This window comes from Antennarius striatus, chromosome 11 (assembly GCF_040054535.1).
Source record: "Antennarius striatus isolate MH-2024 chromosome 11, ASM4005453v1, whole genome shotgun sequence".
Lineage (NCBI taxonomy): Eukaryota > Metazoa > Chordata > Actinopteri > Lophiiformes > Antennariidae > Antennarius > Antennarius striatus.
The window spans coordinates 9,320,874-9,342,427 of NC_090786.1; the positions used below are offsets into that span (position 1 = coordinate 9,320,874).

The 21,554-nt window shown below is 40.0% G+C and overlaps 1 protein-coding gene across 5 annotated transcripts; it reads left to right on the forward strand.

The window, feature by feature from the left end:
• The first annotated feature begins 14,131 nt into the window (after positions 1-14,131).
• Positions 14,132-21,554, forward strand: LOC137604237 (indoleamine 2,3-dioxygenase 2-like). Of its 5 annotated transcripts, XM_068328248.1 has the most exons (11): positions 14,132-14,227; positions 14,788-14,916; positions 17,743-17,838; positions 17,977-18,096; positions 18,352-18,470; positions 18,589-18,603; positions 18,731-18,830; positions 19,360-19,477; positions 19,591-19,642; positions 19,868-20,016; positions 20,189-21,554. In XM_068328248.1, exons 2-11 carry the CDS (start codon positions 14,827-14,829, stop codon positions 20,530-20,532), a joined length of 1,203 nt encoding a protein of 400 aa, XP_068184349.1. In that variant the 5' UTR covers positions 14,132-14,227; positions 14,788-14,826; the 3' UTR covers positions 20,533-21,554. The 5 variants fall into 5 exon arrangements, with proteins under 5 accessions (XP_068184349.1, XP_068184348.1, XP_068184346.1 ...); XM_068328247.1 differs by lacking the exon at positions 14,132-14,227 and having other exon boundaries at positions 14,387-14,916; XM_068328245.1 differs by lacking the exons at positions 14,132-14,227; positions 14,788-14,916 and adding an exon at positions 15,073-16,726.

Genomic DNA, 21,554 nt, shown 5'->3' on the forward strand with positions numbered 1-21,554 from the left:
GTATTTACTTCTACTTGAGGAAAGAATGAGTAATATGTAGTCAAGTAAACATCAGCAGTTCCAATACCAAAGAGTGATGTAATTACGTGTTTGAAGTTGAAAATGTATTGGAATGAGTTTGTTGCTTGGCATTACCTTGACTATATAAAAACATTTACAATTAATTTGATATATTTGGTCTGAAATGATCTTTTCATACTTCCTCATGCAGCCAGGCCAGGGAATAGAAGAGCCAGAGCAGTTTCTGTGAGAGCTACAAGATGCATCACTGACACACAATGTATGTAAAAGAAATTAATTTACATAAGCAAACCCATCGTTATTCTCTTTTGATCTGCTCCGTTCAGCTTTTTGAAGGCACCTGGTGCTTCAGCTATAGAATGTTAGTACGACTAGTTTCTGGTAGCAAAGCCGAGGACACAATGGTGTGCTGGAATGTCTCTGCTGCCTGCACTCACACTCTTTAGCTGGCTGTGCATCAATGCTGGCTCTGCCACATGGCTTTTGCAATCAGATTTAGTGCATCAACCCGAGCCAAGCTGTGAAGTGTTTATAAGTCATCCTTGTACAATTTCCCCATCAACCTTTTAAACCTATTTTCCCCAAATTGCACAGGGACCTCACATCTTTTGTGATAAAATTAAAAAATTGGCATTTCACTCAGAGATACCGGTTAAAATTGATACCATCTGCAAAATGTGTGCCACAAAGCAGAGAATATTTGTAAATTATTTGTCTCTGAATTAAGAAAACATTTATCCTTTTTTATTCTTGTGTATTTTAGACTTGTTTTTGTGAAAGAAAATTACAAAAACAGTAGACAATAATCAATTTGACAATCTGTCTTTTTTGTTATCATTTATGAATTTTCACTTCAAAAACCATAAGATAATAAATCATCTACAACACTTACATTTACTCGCATGAAAGGCTGTTTTCACTACTAAATTTCTAAAAACCAGATTGATTAGCGTGATTAAAAAAACACCACATGAATAATGTTCTTGAATATGGATGTGCAACAGATTTTCAAACATTTACTCTTATAATTTAGAATATTGTTTAAGGGACAAATGAATGAATGAATGAATGAATGAATGAATGAATGAATGAATGAATGATGACAGGGTTTCTTTTGCTTAAGTTGAGTGTTGTCACTTTTCTTTGCTAGGGCTTCATCAGGTTGCATCATTTGGTTGTTCTTGCAATAGAATATTGTACAGATTACTCAGAGTTAAGACGTGGAACCTAAATGATTTCAACTGCATGACTGTCACACAACTTCAAAAAACATGCAGTAACTCAGGACTTGATAATTACTTTGCCCTGTCTCAAAGAGAATCCTCTCAGGTGACTCATGGTAGTACTTAATAGAGTAGATCAGAGGTCCAAACGACAAACAAATGATTAAGTAGATTTCTGTCCATATTTTATCATGTTATTGAATAAAAAATACAATTTTGCATGAAACACAGGAGATTAAGTCCCTGTAGCCACGGTCATCTGTATATAAAACATCCACACATTCGTCTGCTGTAATGTAAGGGTGCACTGCTATGCAGTGGACAACACTGTTTTGGACATAAACTGAAACTGTTAGAACTAAATCATACAAAACATAGTGATGTTTTCACAAATCAGAAAAGATGAGACAGCATGAAGAAGGTTAGGCCAAGGGCACTGCATTAAAATGAAATTTAAAAAAGATTTAGTAGAGTACTGAAGAACCTGAAGTATAGATTAGCTATCAAATTAATTACAGAATCCCTCCTGGAAGGAAAATATCTTCTGCAAAAATGTACTATTATATCCTGTAATGTAGCTGCAAGAGGATGCAAGCCAGTATCTTATTGTGCCGGTCCCAAGCCTGGATAAATACAGAGGGTTGCGTCAGGAATGGCATCCGGCGTAAAACTTTTGCCAAATCAAACATGCGAATCAAACCTATGACTTCCATTCCGGATCAGTCGAGGCCCAGGTTAACAACGACCTCCATCGGCGCTGTTGACCTACAGGGCGTTGGTGGAAATTGGACTACTGTTAGTCGAAGAAGGAGAGGAGGAAAGTGTGCCCGTAAGAAGAGAGAGAAAAGGAAGAGTATAGGACTGAGAGTAGGGACGTTGAATGTTGGAACTATGACAGAAAAAAGGTAGAGAGTTGGTTGACATGATGCAGAGGAGGAAGTTAGACATACTGTGTGTACAGGAGACCAGGTGGAAAGGAAGCAAGGCTAGAAGTTTAGGAGCAGGGTTCAAGTTGTCCTATCATGGTGTAGATAGGAAGAGAAATGGAGTAGGAGTTATCTTGAAGGACGAGTTTGTTAGGAATGTCCTGGAGGTAAAAAGAGTGTCAGATAGAGTGATGAGTCTGAAGCTAAAAATCGAAGGTGTGATGTTCAATGTTGTTAGTGGGTATGCTCCGCAGGTAAGATGTGAGCTGGAGGAGGAGAAATTCTGGGTGGACTTTGATGAAGTGATGCAGAACATACCTAGAAGTGAGAGAGTTATCATTGGTGCAGACTTCAATGGACATGTTGGTGAAGGAAACAGAGGTGATGAGGAGGTGATGGTCAGGTTTGGTATACAGGAGAGGAACGCAGAAGGACAGATGGTAGTTGACTTTGCAAAAAGGATGGAAATGGCTATAGTGAATACTTTCTTCCAGAAGAGGCAGGAACATAGGGTGACATATAAGAGTGGTGGTAGGAGCACACAGGTAGACTACATCTTAAGTAGACGGTGCAATCTGAAGGAGATCAGTGACTGTAAAGTTGTGGTAGGCGATAGTGTAGCCAAACAGCATAGGATGGTGGTGTGAAGGATGACTGGTGGTGAGGAAGATGAAAAGGGCAAAGACAGAGTGGAGGACAAAATGGTGGAAGCTGAAGGGGAAGAGTGTTGCATGACTATTAGGAAGGAGTTAAGACAGGTTCTGAGTGCTCAGGAGGTGCTGCCAGATGACTGGACAACTACAGCTAATGTGATCAAGGAGACAGGTAGGAGAGTACTTGATGTGTCATCTGGAAGGAAAGTAGATAAGGAGATTTGGTGGTAGAATGAGGGGGTACAGGAGTGTATACAGAGAAAGAGGTTAGCGAAAAAGAAGTGGGACACTGAGAGGACTGAGGAGAGTAGACAGGAGTACAGGGAGATGCAGCGTACCGTGAAGGTAGAGGTAGCAAAGGCCGAACAAGGGGCTTATGATGACTTCTATGCTAGGTTGGACAGCAAGGAGGGAGAGACTGATCTATACAGGCTGGCAAGACAGAGAGACAGAGATGGGAAGGACGTGCAGCTGGTTAGGGCAATTAAGGATAGGTAAGTCTATTGACAGGTGCCAGTAGTGTGATGGGAAGATGGAAAGAGTACTTTGAAGTATTGATGAACGTGGAAAATGAGAGAGAACAAAGACTAGAAGAGGTGACTACTGTGGACCAGGAAGTAGGAAAGATTAGTCAGGATGAAGTGAGGAGGGCATTGAAGAGGATGAAGAGTGGAAAGGCAGTCGGTCCTAATGATATACCTGTAGAGGTTTGAAAGTGCCTAGAGGTGGCAGTAGAGTTTCTGACTGGGTTGTTCAACAGGATCTTAGATAGTGAGAAGATGCCTGAGGAATGGAGAAGTGTGCTGGTGCCTATTTTTAAGAACAAGGGAGATGTGCAGAGTTGTGGAAACTACAGAGGAATAAAGCTGATGAGCCATACAATGAAGTTATGGGAGAGAGTAGTGGAAGCTAGACTATTGGCAGAAGTGAACATTTGTGAGCAGCAGTATGGTTTCATGCCAAAAATAGTACTACAGATGCAGTATTTGCTTTGAGGATGTTGATAGAGAAGTACAGAGAAGGCCAGAGGGAGCTTCATTGTGTTTTTGTAGATCTGGAGAAAGCTTATGACAGGGTGCCCAGAGAGGAACTGTGGTATTGTATGAGAAAGTCTGGAGTGGCAGAGAAGTATTTTAGAGTGGTGCAGGACATGTATGAGGACTGTAACACAATGGTGAGGTGTGCTGTAGGTGTGACAGAGGAGTTCAAGGTGGAGGTGGGACTGCATCAGGGATCAGCTCTGAGCCCCTTCTTGTTCACTATAGTGATGGACAGGCTGACAGACGAAGCTAGACAGGAATCTCCATGGACTATGATGTTTGCAGATGACATTGTGATTTGTAGTGAGAGCAGGGGAAGAGGTGGAGGAAAAGCTAGAGAGGTGGAGGTTTGTCCTGGAAAGGAGGGGAATGAAGGTTAGCCACAGTAAGACAGAGTACATGTGTGTGAATGAGAGGGACCCAAGTGGAAGAGTGAGGTTACAGGGAGAAGAGATCAAGAAGGTGGAGGATTTAAAGTACTTAGGGTCAACAGTCCAGAGCAATGGAGAGTGTGGAAAAGAGGTGAGGAAGCATGTACAGGCAGGATGGTACGGGTGGAGAAAAGTGTCAGGTGTGATGTGTGATAGAAGAGTTTCAGCTAAAATGAAAGGAAAGGTGTACAAAACTGTGGTGAGACCAGTGATGTTGTTTGGTCTGGAGACAGTGTCACTGAGGAAAAGACAGGAGACAGAGCTGGAGGTAGCAGAGATGAAGATTATGAGGTTCTCTTTGGGAGTGACCAGGAAGGATAGGATCAGGAATGAGTACATCAGAGGGACAGCACATGTTAGAGGTTTTGGGGATAAAGTCAGAGAGGCCAGACTGAGATGGTTTGGACATGTCCAGAGGAGAGATAGTGGATATATTGGTAGAAGGATGCTGAGTTTTGAACTGCCAGGCAGGAGGCCTAGAGGAAGACCAAAGAGGAGGTTTATGGATGTAGTGAAAGAGGACATGAAGGTAGTTGGTGTGAGAGATGAGGATGTAGAAGACAGGGTTAGATGGAGGCAACTGATTCGCTGTGGCGACCCCTGAAGGGAAAAGCCGAAAGGAAAAGAAGAATAGATACTACACCGATTGCATCATTCCAAACGGAAACCAGACAGACCAACCAGACGGCTGGACAGACTGTTCGTGCTAGCCGGCTAGTTTCACTCAGAAATCGCTGCCGTTTTCTGTGTCATTCCTGCTGTTTGGACTCTCTGCTCAGAAAATGAAAATTGTTGGAACAGTTGTGACACTCTAAAATTATGTTAACTGTGAAGTCCATGTATAGTTATTTCTTCTTCTTCTTGTTCACGTGATTCTTTCTGGCAGATGTGCTGTGATTGGTTGGGCGCCGTGATTGGTTGGGTACTTGATTGACAGGTAGTGGGTGGAGTTGGTGACAGCGTGAGAATTTTTCAAGTGAGCTTATTCAAATATGTAGGTAGGGAGATTCTATTCTATTCTATTCTATTCTATTCTATTCTATTCTATTCTATTCTATTCTATTCTATTCTATTCTATTCTATTCTATTCTATGGACCTTTAAACCTGTTAAACTCAGCATAATTGGCACAGCATGCTTCGTTTTTGGCTGTTGTTAACACAAATAAACGTGACAGCAGATGTTGCTGACACTATTGGCTGTCATTGCAGCTCCACTTGCAACGTAATATCTACAGGGTGTTTGTATTTCCTAGACAGAGTCTGACTGTTTAATTCGTCACCTGTGACAGTTGTGCCTCCAGCTTGTACAAGGGGAAATTGTCGCTTGGATCAGAAACATTTGTAATCATCACACGTAACCCTGGTAGTTATTTGGTTTGTGACAGCATTGCAGTAATGCACTGCTGTGCTACTTTTGCCAGTAGTTGTTCCTGGGAACTTCTGGATGAACCATCTGTTCTTCTTCTTCTTCTTATGCTGTGTACTGTAGCTCCAGGTGTTATTTGTATCTCAAACTCCTATCATTAAGAAAAGGTATAAATGGAATCATTGATGTCATGGGGTATATAGAAAACTACCTGGTATATTTTCATTTTGGACAACATCCATTATAAATAAGAAAATAAATCAGGCTATTACACTGATTTTTTTCCAAATGAAATTTTATATTCACTTTCCATCTCGGGCTTAATAAAATCTGTGTATATTCATACATACTGAGTACAAAATTTGACTTGGCCAAAAAATGCTATGAAATTCTGAATAGGATCAAAATAATTTCTCTCCTTTTCATTGACTCAAAAATTTAAGAACATATTTTATATTGCAGCAATGATCAGAATCTGCTAGTGATGATCACTTATACCCCTTAGCACACTGACAGAGGTTTTACAAATTAAAAATAGCTGCATGTGCAATAGGATATGACAAACAGGCAGTAAAGGGACCATCTGCCCATATGGTTGGCAATGAAATTACAGCCACAAGTCCGTAATGGTGATTGAGTAATAGAGAGAGCAACAGATACACTGCACATGGCAGAAAAACTTACCAAGTGGTCAATATTATTTTAGGAATGATCCATTTGACGTGGAACTTCTGTATATATCACACTGATTCCTAAAATAATTGTTCTTTCCTGTGAAGTTGAGTGTACAATGCTAATGTATCCACCCTCTGAAGCTATGACGTTATTGGTAAATGAGATTCGTTAGAGTTAAAGTGTCATGTGGAAAATCATGGCTATCATTTTTGTGCAGGAACCACTTTTCCTTGTCCTGGCAACATTACACTGGGTGGCCATCTGCAACCCACATGTCAGAGAATCACGGCCAATATGGTGGCAGAAAATTGTAATGGAAGAACACTTTATAGATTTACTGACTGTGAAGGTCTCTCAGTTGTTCATGGCCTAAGGGGGTACATCACTCTTTTGCATTTCATTGCACCATTTCCTTCCATTAAACATTAGTCATGTGTTGTATTGAAAAAATGCAATTCATAAATGGAAATGAAGAAACACAGCTATAGCAGGAACATTGACTCAATACAAGTGTTATGTAAAATTATACTACAGTGCGCCCTCGCGCATTCACACATTAAAGCTTGCGACTTCACCTCATCGTGGATTTTTGGTAGGCAGTCACATGATACCGTACGCGCATCTGGAAGTGCGCTACGTTCCGTGAGTCTCTGACTTATGTGAGACACAAAAGTGCTTTAAGCAGTCTGTCAGAGTGTGGGAAAAGGTAATACAGATAAAAGGTGGTTTAATATAAGTATGGAGAGGGTCATAAACGTTTAAATTACCATAAATAATAAGATAAATAGTTTGTCGCTCTATCACGGAATTCAGTAATCGCGTGTGGATTCCTGGAGCGCATTAACCGCAAAGAACGAGGGCACACTGTATTGCAAATATTTGTTCAAATATAATTCCAGCAAATGTATTCATTCTGTAAGCTCATGAAGAATTTGTACCATAAATTATTTGTTTACCATCTTTAAGGGTTCAGTGTCTTGTTTATTGAGATGTTCACCGATTCCATTCAGGAACATCTGAAGATGATAGCAGATCAGCAGTCTGGATCCTTTCCTTCAAAAGTATAATTGATTAAGGATCAAGTAATACCAATTGGTGCTTCTCATCCTCACTCTATGCAGATGAGTGAAGGCAAGAGCTGCTTGTTGTTCTCATCTTACGTCCTTAATTTTAATTAATTGCTAGTACAAAGCAATAAAAGTAATAGCACGTACCAGTAATATCGTCTTCATGCTTCTATTGTTTCAAGTAATGTGAGTTTGGTATAATGAGCATATTGCTGAAAGTTTTTGACTAACTTGCAGCTGGAGATAAAGATGGCATAACTTCATTGTGTCAGACTGATCACTATACAGTGGTATAAAAATGCATGGACTCCCATGACAATTTCCAGTATTTCCATTTCTAAATCATTGGGTGTTTGGATCAGCAACTTCATATCGAGTTATTAAAAACCTGATGGACAGTAATATTTCAGAAGTGAAACTCCGTTTATAGGAATAACAGAAGATGTGCAATATGCATCAACATGAATAAACACAATTACAAAAATGTGGATCACCCTTGTTGATGTCTGTGTAGGTTCTCAGTTATCCAGGTCATGGTTATCCCAATCCAATGGACTTCACGAACGTTTTTTGAAGATGTTTCACCTCTCATCCGAGAGGCTCCTTCAGTTCCAGTGTATTGATCTAAACAGATCTGGATGATTACCCTTGTCATTTTGTTGATTTAAATATGTTCCTGTAATGGCTTAGCACTGGATAATTGGAATGCAAAAATGCCTCGGTGAGCTCATCGAGCCTTGAACCTTGAAAATTGAAGAAGTTCAATATGACATCGGTCCAACCATTGCAACTCCTCTGGGAATTCTGTCCACAAGGTTTACGTGTGTGTTTATGGGAATTTTTGACCAGTCTGCCAGATGCACAGGCCTTCTTGTCCAACATCAGCGTGAGATCATACACTGATGTTGGACAAAAAGGCCTGGCTCTCAGTCTCGGCTCTAATTCATCCCAAAGGTTTTCTATTGGGTTGAGGTTAGGATTCTGTGCAGGCCAGTCAAGTTCATCCACACCAGACTGTCATCTATGTCTTTATGGACATTGCTTTGTGCACTGGTGCACAGTCATGTTGGAAGAGGAAGGGGCCAGTTCCAAACTCTTCCCACAAAATTGGGAGCATGGAATTGGAGATGCTCAATTTGTTAGAGAAGCGCAATTTGTTACTGCAGAGAATGTGTTTCTACTGCTTTAGACTCCAGTTGTTGCATGCTTAGCACTACTGCATCCGACGCTTTGCACTGCAATTGGTGATTTATGGCTTGGATGCAGCTGCTTGGCCATGGAAACCCATTACATCAAGCTCTCTATGTACTGTACTAAGCTCTGTAGCGATTCACACTGCAGAAAGTTGACCACCTCTTTACACTCTGCACCTCAGCACCCTGCATGTCTTCCTTGAATGAATTTAGGTTCTGTATTCCCATCTGCCAAATATTTAATATGTTCAGTTGTTTTTGTGTAGGTACAGTGATTGTGTTGTTTGATTTTAAATATTTAGATTGGGTCTAAGTAAATTCATTAATCAATTAATTACAAAGACATTGATTTTTTTTTTAATGAAACATTTAGTACAGCTACTGCTTTAAGAACGTGTATTACAACTAATTTCTTGAAATTAGCTTGTTTTTAGTATTTATGTTATTTTGTTATAAGGGTTTGGGGATGGGGAAGTCTTACTGCAGTCTAAAAAATTTAAATCCTTAGAATTTTTGTTGCAGAACTGCTCAAGTCCAAGTTATGTGTCCAGTTACTGATGAAAATGGGAATGATTAATGCAAGAAAAACTAATGCATTAGTTTGTGCGTGTCATTGGATCTGCATGTTATGTGAATGCAGAATGACTGTGATCACATATTAGTGTTACTATTGGATAGTTACGTCAACATCGTCTCCGAGAGACAGAATGTTTAACACTTTATTTAAGGATGCTAAATGGGTTTACTTACACATTAGGTTAGACAATTTGTTAAAAAAATCATTGACAAAATTATGTAACAGCAGGTTTAGTAAAACAAATATTAATCTGTTATCTTGGGCATAGTTTATGCACTTAACAACACAAGTATGATAGTGCTGGCTGGCAGTGAACACCTGGAACGGCATGCTTGCCCTTGTTTAAACATACATTCCAACTCACATAAATCATGTGGTTAAATCTGCCAGCTGCCTTGAATCCTATTTGTGCCACAGTATAACTTCAATGCAAGTAGTGAAACCAGAATAACAACTTTGGAGCATGTCTGAGCACAAATTAGTGCAACGCTGCTGAACGATGCGGAAATGTCTCCATGACATTTCAGGAACTAGTTGAGCAAATGTGACCAAATATCTGCAGGTTTGTCAGAACATCCACAAAAATATAAGATGCATGCAAGTTCACAACTGATGTTTAAACAAACTGGTGTATGATCTCATCACAGCAGCCACAAGTGTATAGAAGACAAGGATTGCAGTTGAATCAGAGGATGCTGAAATATGATGATCCATCTGCCTCTGCCATCTCCATCTTTATTGGGAGAGGACTACAATGGACACAGCTGAATTAATCTGGTACTTGAAGAAAGTGTGCCCACTCGACACATCATTTCCGTGGACTGGTAGAAAACCGATGAACACAGACATACAGTATTTTTGAAGACTTGATCCTCTACTGGTAATGTAAGAACATTAGAGCTAATGTTGGAAAGGGGTAAAAAAAAAAAGATCAATGGCTGCTTATTATCCTCAGATGGTGAAATGGCTTTTGATATGGTGGAGCTGTTTTTTTGTCTCTACACTGTTTTTGTTTTTTCAGATGGGTTTGAATATTGTATAAGAGGCCAAAGGCTGCAGTAGCAACCAATGTTGTAATGTCACCGTTTTTCATCTCCTCTTTAGTGTGAGATGTTGAGGCCATTCTTTGAAACGCTCTTTATTTATAATTTTTTAGAATCGCTACCCAATACACCAGACACGATGGCACAGTTGTAGCGCTGTCACCGCACAGCAAAGCGGTTCCAGGTTCGAGTCCCGCTCTGTGCAGAGTTTGCATGATCTCCCTGTGTCTGTGTGGGTTCTCACTGGGTTCCTCCCCCCTCCAAAAACATGGGCTCCAGGTTAATTGGCAGTTCTAAATTCCCCGTGTGGGTGTGAATGTGAGCGTGCACGGTTGTCTATCTTTATTTTGCTCCGTGGTGCACTGGCGTCGTGCCCATAGTTTCCCCCGCCTCCCTCCCTTAGCCAACTGGGATAGGCTCCAGCTCCCTGTGACCCACTACAGCGGATAAAGCGGTGATTAAAAAATGAGTGAATACAAATTTTGAGGGAGTGGAGAGTGATAGACAGTAATATGAGTGATTGCTTTATGCAGATGACATAATGGCTATGATGAGTAACCCATTATCCTTACGACCATGCTTGATAGACACCATTAAAGCATATTCTAATGTTCCAGGCTACACTATAAATTGGGATAAGTGGAGGCTATGCCTTTGTTAGTAATTTGCTATCCTCAGCTGGTGAGGAATGTCAATGGGGTCTCTAAAGGTATGAAGTGTCTAGGAATCAGATTCAGTCCAGGAATGGAAGAATTAGCCAAGAATTTAAGAATTCAACCCCATATTAAAAAAAAAAATCGAACCATGTCAGAAAAGATTAAACGTACACTACTGAGAAAATGAAACATTTTGAAAATTAGAGTAACCCCTCAAATTAATTACGTAATTATGATGTTGCCTGAATTTTGTATCTGAATTTTTAAAGATGTATGATAAGATGGTTAAACTATTTTTAAGGGAGAGGAAAAGGGCTAGGTTTAAATGAAGTAGGCTCTGTTCCCAAGGAGAAAGGGAAGGAGCAGTTGCTGGATTAAACATTCTGAAATCAAAAGAACACATTCCTGACTGAGTGTGTAGTTAGAAATGTATACATTCAAGATTCAATGCAGTCGAGATAGTTATAGTGAATCAATACAACACACCCATGAGATATGTGAACCAAAATGCTGATAAGTAATTCATCACACTATATAAACTGTAATTGCTACTTTGGGTCTGAATTTTGGAGTTTTTGAGTAGCTGGTTGAGGAAGCAATTCCTGTTTCCTGACCGTGGTTATTGGTAGCACGGTGGCGCAGTGGGTAGTGCTGTAGCCTGACAGCAAGAAGTTCAAATCCAACTGAGGGCCTTTCTGTGAGGAGTTTGCATGTTCTAACCATGTCTGCATGGGTTCTCTCCAGTTTCTCCAACTTCCTCCCATCACCAAAAACAGGCAACATAGGTTATTTCGAGATTCCCAATCGACCATAAGTATGAATGAGGGTGAGAGTGAATCTGCTGTCCTTAAATATGGGATACTACCCAGGCAATTGTGAACATGAATTGGTTCTTAACTGACTTACCTGGTTAAACAAAGGTTAAACAAACATTAAAAAATAGTGGGATCATCTTAAATACTCTCAAAGCATATTTTTTCCATTAATATAGGTGTGTGGTTCCTTCATCAACAATTTTTTGGAGACACTAAAAATTCCAATGAGAACACAAACTCTGATGTAGACCTTTTGTATAAATAATGTAGTTTTATCTTGTGCATTGTGGCCTGGATTTTTAGTGACACATGACTAACCATGTCTGCTTTCAACTCTCTTACTTCACAGGTTTTCTTGAGTGTGTTTTCCCTTATTAAGCCTTGTGGTAGAGATAGAGGAAGATGAAGAAAGAAAAGCTCAGTGTGTCATTGGAGGTTTTCCCAGCAAAGGCGTATAACAGCACAGCTAATGGATAGATTAACTATATGGATTAACTACATGCTTTATTCAAAAGGATATTCTTTAGTCTACTGTTGACTGCGGAGATGGTGTCTGCCTTCTTCAACCACTGCCTGGTCCTGCAGCTGGCCTTCCTGGTGTCCGATGTGCAATGCTTGGACAGAGGCTGTTGTGCTTCAGGCTATGGGAGCTTCTTGCATGGTGGGTGGGGGTCTCCCTTCTCGTTAGCTCCTCTGTGGTCTCCCTCTTTCCCACTCTGCGGCAGTAGCTGAACCCACTAAGTCTTGGTCTGGAGACCAGAGGGTTGCCGGTTCAAGACCCATGTGGACTAAATACAGTATTTTCCGCACTATAAGGCACACCTAAAAGGTGAATGAAAGACCCTCAAAGCTGAACTTCCAGCCTTTTCTGAAATTTCAAGAGCAGTCACTGCTAGACAAAGGTGCCAACAGGTGTGCTGCAATTGATTTACAAATGTAGTTGATAGCTCTGGGCGGGCGGCGGAGGGGCGCATTCAGGCTTGTGTATTCTGTCTGCAGCGACGTGCGGTGAGATTCACGGCGGTGAAACACCGACGTTAAAGTCAGTTCTAGGAGTAAAACAGCGTCATATTTGACAGTAAATTAGCAGCCTGACATTACAAACTAGTTAAAAAATTGTTTAGGACACACAGCAACAAATAGCTGCACCTCACCTCCGACTGGACTACCTATCGATCGAAACAATATTTAATTAATAAACATTGACATAAATAAATATTGACATTGAACCAGAAAAGTGATGCTGAGTTCCCAATTGGGAAAAAACCCTACTCATCTGACACAGCTACAATGGAAAAAATAAGAAACTGACACAAAACTAAGGTTGTTGAAGAAACTGACAATGCAGGTCAAAATTCTGCCTCCTATTTGACTGGTTTACGAACACACACTTAATTCAAGCTCTGCAAATATTTTGCGAACTGTAGTGTCAAAGCCACAAGAATTACAGAAAGATTCTCCAACTTGTGCCTCAATGCCTCTTAGGCTATTATAAACAGTAATCTATCAAAATCAAGGGCTCCATTCTGTGGACATCAAATCTGCAGATTTTCAGGGTATGGAGCCATTCAGAGGTACGTATGTATAACTTCCCTCTTCTCAAGATAGGCAGCAAAAATACTTTACAGAAGCATAAGAAATATGTATGTATTACTGCAAATGCATTGCAACACTGGTTTGATGAAGTGAGAGAAATCATGCTGAGATCAGATGTAAAGAAATCACTGGTGAATCCAGCTGTCTTTTATTGGCTGTTTGACTTTCAGGTGATCAACAGATTCAACAGATGATCACAATGTCTGAGGATCTGACCGGACTTTGAATATAATAAGATGCAGTCAAATGGCTGCTGGCTGTGGCACTACACAAAGCTTCATGCAACAAAAAAATTGACTGGTTTGCAAACACACACTTAATTCAAGCTCTGCAAATGTTTTGTGAAATGTCTCGGAGTTACCTTGGATGAAAATAACACAAATTAGGTCAAGAAAAAAACATGATGATGATAATAATATAATAAGCATAATAATAAATATACCACTACTACTAACACTACTACTACTACTACTAATAATAATAATAATACCTAATTCAGCTCTGGATCACTCATTGTTTATTCATCAGACTATTAATCATTGGTTAAACGAGGTGGAAAGCCAGATTTATAATAAACTTAATTTAAATTTGAAATTTTCAAGTTCGAGGTTCTGACCTGGTTTGTAGATGCGGTATGTGATCTACGTGAAAATAACTTTTTAATCATATTCTCTAAAACGGTCACCATGTCCTCACAGTCGTGCATGAAGCAGATAATCTGTGGGGGAAAAATGTGACTCCTACAGCCCCATCTAGTGCTTCTAAAGCCGTTTGCAATAATTAGCGTTGTCTGAATACAAACCACCCTCGAAGCCAGGAGGAGTGTCCTGCGGAGTGTCAAACACTCGTGCGCACGCCGACGGCAGCCCCCCTCTTCCTGCGCATGCGCTCACTCGTCAAGGAAGAGGAGGGACCTGGAAACTGTACTCATTCAAATCTTCAAGGTAAGTCTTCTCTGATCTCAGTGTTACCGACTGCAGCTTGAAGTGTAGCCTCTATTATTGCTGTGTGTTTTCAGAAAACAAAGGATGATTGCTATCTGACTAGTAAATCAACAAATGATTTTAAGGCATGTGCAGATGTGATAATTTATATCTGGCATGATACATCCTTTAACAACATTTTGAAATGAAAAGACAAAAACTATTTTTGATCTTGCACCCCACATTCACAAAATATTTTTTTTGCAGTAGCTGGGAATCAGCATCAGCATTTGTTTGAGTGTTAAAAAGCTTTTACTATCATGTGAACATTTTATTGATTTTCTATAATTTTTTGGCAAGATTGGTTCTTTCAGTTATTTTTAAAACAATTGCCATAAAGTACAGGGTATGTTTTAATTACACATTTGCTTTGTTAAGCTCTAATATTACTGTACACAAAATCTGATTGGCTTGTTTTTGGGAGTGGACAGAATATTTAACAGAGCTATTAAAAACAGATCTAGGACAAGTTTGACAATTGATGTTTGTGTCACACACATGAAACAATTCTTCTTTCAAAGGTAAACTTCTAGAGCAGAGTACAGTACAAGGCCAAGCAAATGGACACTGACAGCAGAGCAACCCTGCAGGAAGACCTTGATGTATTTGATATTTCTGAGGACCTTGGCTTTATCCATAAAGAGCCTTTGGTAAGTTTATAATCTTTTATTATTTCATACATTCCATCCATGTCATCCCCCCCAGTACTTTAAACCCAACCAGAAACAAGCTTACATGATTGAAGAACAACATTTCTCCTTTTGTCCTTAATTAGTTAAGGAAAATATAATCAAATATATTCTCAAGTTTTGTATTTACTTTGTGTTTCACCTAATAATGATATAGCTAAATACATTGTGTAATGGGTGTCCACCGTTTACCTTACAGTAGTAAATCACATGCAGAGATTACATAGATGATTGTTCTTGTATAATACCAGGAAATTCAGGGCCTTAAAGTGACGGAGGATGTGTGAAACGGAAGGAAATGGGTTTACATATAAATATTTATATATAAATCCTTTATTATAGTGGCTGAATCACTGAAAAAGACATAACTAGCTTAGCACAGAGTAACTCAAAATTAAGATCCAGGGGTGATTTTCAAAAACAAACATACCTGTTTTTTATGTGATTGTTGATTTTGTCAATCATCAGTCTTTTCCAGATTATTTGTAACTATACAGATCTTGTATATTCTATTACATATAGCTACATTTTCGACCTTCAAGGAAACAGCGCTTCCCATACCATGCTGCCGGATGCACCATGTTGAGTCAGACGTCATTCATTCAGCTCAGATCAGTTTTTACTCAAGTCAAACCAGGAAATAAACGCGACCGTATCCGCTGATTAGCAACAATTCCGTAATCCAAGATTTACAATATTTACACCGTCCCGTTTGTTGAGTCAGACGTAAATCTGTCCGCTTGTTGCTCCACCGCGTCCGGCCACTCCGGGAAAACTCCGATTGCAAAATCCACAGCGCGTCCCGACGATCCTCTGACGGGCGAAGCGGCCGCTGCTGCAAAAGGGGGACCTTTAACAACCTAATCCCGATCGCGAACTGGTGTGATCCAAACCAGCAAGTCCTGGCATGTATTGGCAAGAACGGCCCCACCGGTTTTAGCCCTAATACTCGCAGAGGAGGTTAAGGTGGGGGCGGGGGGGGGTCCCCCTCCACAACGCGCCAGGATCTGATTTCCTTGATCTGCGGTTTAAGACACTGGGAGGCCCAACGTGATCTGTAAAAGCGTGTCGGGAGGGGGGCAGTATCGTAAATTATTCGTTCAGCAGAAACGCATGAGAAGCGGGTCAATGGACCGAATTACAACGTGGACATACAGAGGGGGTTACGGCTGAAACAGACGTCAATGGACGCATGCTGGTGATGTGTGGTTAAATTGTTTATATGAAGATAAACTGGGGGTTGATTTGATCTATAATCCATATGGGTGAGATTGTATCTGTGTAGATTGTCAATCTAGATTGGATTTTAGTGATAGCAATGCCTCCCAAACTACATAAATATAAGCAACATGTTATTGTACAAATTCTTAATAATATGTGTACAATAATCCTATATGATATATACATATGCTATATAGTATTACTCTATACATAAGATATGGTATGGTATATGAAGTGATGTGATCTGAGCAGCACTGGGGCGCAAGCAAGAAGGTTACAGGTTTAATTTCCTTCTGTGTGGTTGTGTTTGGGTTCTCCCCGTGTCTGCATGGGTTCTGTCTGACTTCTTTGGTTTCCTCCCACCTCCAAAAATAAAAGCATGCAGGTTAGGTAAACTGGTCACACCAAATTGTCTGTAGGTGTCAGTATGAGCATGCAGAGCTGTTGGTCTTTCATGTGGCCAAGCAATGAGCTGGTGTCTTATCGAGGGTGTACCCTGCCTTTCGCCCCTAGCCAGCTGATGGGCTCTAGCAGACTTGTAAACCACGAGGTACATAAGCCGCTGTAGATTGTGATCACCTCGTCTGCAAAAAAAAATGGATGGATGAATGAATAATATGAAATTCAAGTTTTACGAGCTTCTTCAAATATAATCATGCTATGAAAGTAATTATAGGTGCATGCAATTCAACTATGTTCGCAAACTCAGTGTTCCATATAGGCTGTCAGTTTTTATATACGTCTAATAATGATAATCATGATCTCATTTATTCATCCCCCATAGAGAAAAGTATTTTTCAACTCTAGTTTTGTCATGCACATACAGTATATACACTTTTTTGGTCCACGTCAGTCCTGAACTGGCCTCCTTCCCTTCCCTAGCCCAAGACTTAATGGACTGAGCTGCTTCTGCCTCAAGGCCGCTGCGAATGATGCTAATAAGCTGGCTATTTAATTCAAGTAAACCAGCCGGTATCACGATAGATGGCCAGTGTTTAATACTGTAACGTGACCTCCTCACAGGAACTATTTGCCAGCTGATTTCTGGAAAAAAGTGGTATTGAATGACATTCTACTAGTTTAGTTCTGTACGTGTATGACCTTTATCATGAAATGGATCTGTTTTCAGCCACTTGTCTAGTTTCTGACGTAATCAAATAATATTGTTGAGCAATTAATTGGAATGACAATATGTTCTCTCCACCTTAACACACATGCAAGTAAAGACTTGACAATTTGATTTGAGACAATTGAGGGCTATTGCACAGTAAAATATATGAGCAGCGTCAGAAGGTAGTTTTTGGCAGTTATTTCACAACAAGGCTTTGGGTCACACCTCAGAGAGAGGTGGACAGAATAAATTAGAGGTCATCAAGATCTGAGTTTCTTGACCTCATTTGTTTGTATTGTGACAGCCTTTTCCTGATATTCAAGTCAGGGATTGTTTTTGACTTGAAAATCAAGAAATCATGACTGCTTATGATGCCAGTGAATCATTACTGTCAAGAAAGGGATTCCTGATGCAAAAATTCTAAAAGCGATGACATTATTTTTATCATCTTTTAGACTGACCTTCCAGACTACTATCAGGTATGGCTTGACCTTGCATATAATCTCTCCCATCTGATAGAATCGGGTAAACTGCGGGATCTGGTTCACAAGGTGAGATTGAGCAAAGCATTCCTCATTCAAATATTAAGTGAAGTGAAGAGTTGAAAAGGAAGTTATTGAAATGTCGAAAACACAACACAACTTCACGATGTTTAATGCCCCTGAAAACCACTTCTGATCACAACCCAGATGCCAGTATTGAGCACTGACTTCTTGAGTAATCATCGAGAGCTCATGCTGGCTCATCTAGCTCTAGGAGCCATCAGCATGGGATATGTGTGGCAGGAAGGACAACATGCACCTGCACAGGTAAAACTGCTCAGCAGAATGCTTAATTCACATTGTTCTCTGTCATAGTTTAGCCTGTTAGCTAACATTAACAGTCTCATTAATATGCAGAAGATTCCTTCTCGTGTCTACATGAGATGCAGTGGCCTTTAATGTCCTCTAAATTTGAACACATCTATATCTGTGTCGAGCAATTATGCAAATGCCATCATAGCTTTAAGACCTCTGATCAGTCAGTGAACCAGCGACAACCTGTCATTGTGTTTTGTTTGACAGATTCTCCCTAAAGCCCTAGCCTGGCCCTTTTCGATTGTGTCATGCAAGCTTGGCCTTCCTCCTATTCTTACTTACGCAGATTCAGTTTTAGCCAATTGGAAATTAAGGGATCCTGCAGGGTGAGTCATGTTTTGTTACTTTATGCATAATAAGTTGCTTATGTTAGATAATAATATCAGCACTTTTTTCCCCTTCATTGGATACACTTGCTGCTCTTTTCTCTCATTTTCATTTTAGGAATATGGAGATTGGGTGAGTAGCAGAAAAAAAAATCATTCTCTTGAACTTCTCTGTTGCACTTTCATGTGATTTTGGTGGCCTGATTGTGAATTCAAATGTAACTCTTTTTTTCCTCTCAAAATGTTTCTTTCCATTACAGAAACTTGGACTTGATAGTTTCCTTTCCTGGCGGTGAGAGTACCAGAGGATTTTTCCTCGTATCGTTGTTGGTGGAGATGGCTGCCAGCTCTGGCATAATGGTTAGTACTGACTGCTCCTACTCTTGCATTTTTGAATGTTAACTCTTTCTAAACCTCAGCCTCTGCGAAGGAATTTTTCTTCATTAGACGGATTCTCACCATGACACAGTCTGGTTTCTGTGATCAGACTAGCTTGTCTCTGGCAGGGAACCCAAGGTTAAAGATATGTTGTACTCTGCTCTAGACTCAACAGCTAGTCCCACTTTTAAAATACAATACTTTTGATCAGAGAGACTACATTGTGGCTCATACATAACGAGTATTCCATGTTTATCCAACGTATTGAACAAAAACAAAATGATTAAATTTCGGGGATGGCACCTCTACTGTTCCCTTGTTCACATTTGTGTTTCTCATCTTTCATTTTCCAAGCTGTAATTTTGCTACAGACATCATCTGTTTCCTGAGACCCCCTTTCTCTTCGGCTTTGTAGACTTTCTTTACAGCCTGTTGCTTTGTGTCCATACGTCCTTTTTCTTCTGTCACTTGTCCCTTTAGTGATGCTTTGTAAATTTTCAACTTTAACCAGGGGGCTCTAGAGGTGATGCATGCAATGGAAATTTCGCACCTCGTCGGCGTACGGAATGGTCTCTCCAAAGTAACTCAGTCTTTGAAGAAGATGAAGGAAGCATTCAAACTTATGCATAGTGAGTTTGAATTAGATTTAGCTGAATATATATTTAATTGATTTGTATGCTGAGACTTTTTTGAAAGCGTAGAAAATCAAGGTAATAAGAATAATTATATTTGTACTTCCTAGATCATGTGGACCCAACTATATTTCATGGAAAATTGCGAATTTTCATGTCGGGGTGAGTTTTATGGCTTTTACAATATCATCAATACAGAAGTTATTAATGATTTTCATATTTATCTCATCAAGTGCAACTTTATCACACTGTAAGATATGAAAATTCCCTCTGCTGCTACTCGTCCACTTTCACTGTTGCTGAATTAACTGGATAGCTTGTGCAGTTTGTACCATATGTTTCTAACTGTAAATGCAAGCGGTTTATTGAGCATACCCTTTGAACCAGGTGGCGAGACAACCCCATTCTTCCAAGGGGACTGGTGTATGAAGGTGTGAGCAATGAGCCAATTTTATTATCGGGCGCAAGTGCAGCCCAGAGTTCAACCATTCAGTGCTTCGATGCTTTGCTGGGAGTGAAGCATGACAGTGAAACAGGTAAATAGCGTTTCTTTAAAACTCTGGCCTCCCTTCTCAGCTGATTCAGATCAATGAATCACACTGTTTGTGTCATCTCATGGTTGCTCTGAGAGAAAATACCTCAAAGGAAAGGTGTTTATGTTGCATCTTTAAAAATCTTTTTTCTTGTTCTTTCCATTGATTCATGTAGGAGCCTATCTTACATGCATGAGGGATTACATGCCTTCAGGCCACCGCCAGCTGATTGAGACTCTGTCATGCTCATCTTTGCGAGACTTCGTCTTGTCTCACTCCAGCTCTGATCTCTGCCAGGCCTACAACTCATGTGTCTCAGCATTGGTGGAATTACGGAACTACCACCTCAATATTGTCACCAAGTATATCATAGTGCCCGGTAATCTTGCCCGCAGCATAGGGTGCCCATTCAGAGGCGTTGGTACTGCGCTGAATTCAAGAGGGACCGGAGGATCCAACCTTATGCTCTTCCTCAAAAGTGTCCGCAAAACCACCCAGAAAGCACATATAAATTTATAGGTATTTAATGCACACCTCCAGTGGTTCAACTTTCAAAGCATTGTAATCCAGGGTGAATTCCAAACACTATAACATCACTTAGATGTTTTTTTTTTCCTAATGTAAAACTATCATGTTTTTTTCCACCAGGGGAATTCTAGTGAAACAGTAACATGTTAACAATAATTAAAAAGGTCAACAAGTATGGTATTATGTTAAAAAAACAAACATTTTGTATGGGAGATTTAATCTTTTGAATTTCTGGAAAGCAGAAATTTATCACGGTGACCATACATTGACCATACATTGAACTATACTGCTATATTATTTTGGTTATTTATTTTCACCAGAGGGATGGTGAATAATGAGAAAAACAGCGAAATATGTCACTTTTGAATCTTAAAGGATCTTTATGGAGCATAGCGTTCATTCAGTCAGGCCATCGAGTCAAGCTCTGCTCATTCTCAGCTCCATCAGCTGATAGCTCATACCTGAAGTGTCCCACAGTCAGCTGAACTCAGTGGATGGATCAGCTAATTGCCATCTACACATGCAATTTGCAAAGTTGATATAGAGAAACTTATTTAAGCTTAAGTCTTTTCTTTCTTTTTCCTTTTTTTACACTATCAGGTGCTGTTGCATGTCTCATCATATTTTGTTTTGTTTTGTACTTGTTCTTAAACTTACCCCAACTCTTCCTTTTCATGTTTCATCTGACTTAATCTTGTCATTGATCCTGGTTGTGTTGAAAATGCTTATAAAAGCAGGGAAACCCCAGAACAGAACTACACATCCAAATATAAGTTACTGTAATAGAGGTCATTACATACTACACCAATAAGCTTCCTATTTTACACACACACACGCGCGCACGCAAGCACGCACGCACGCACGCACACACACACACACACACACACACACACATACACACACACACACACACACACACAAATAGGTTACTATTGCATGTGTCATGTTTTTTTTACATGTTCTTAAACCATTTATAGTGTGGAAAAGTGCCAATAAAGCATCTTTCTGATCTA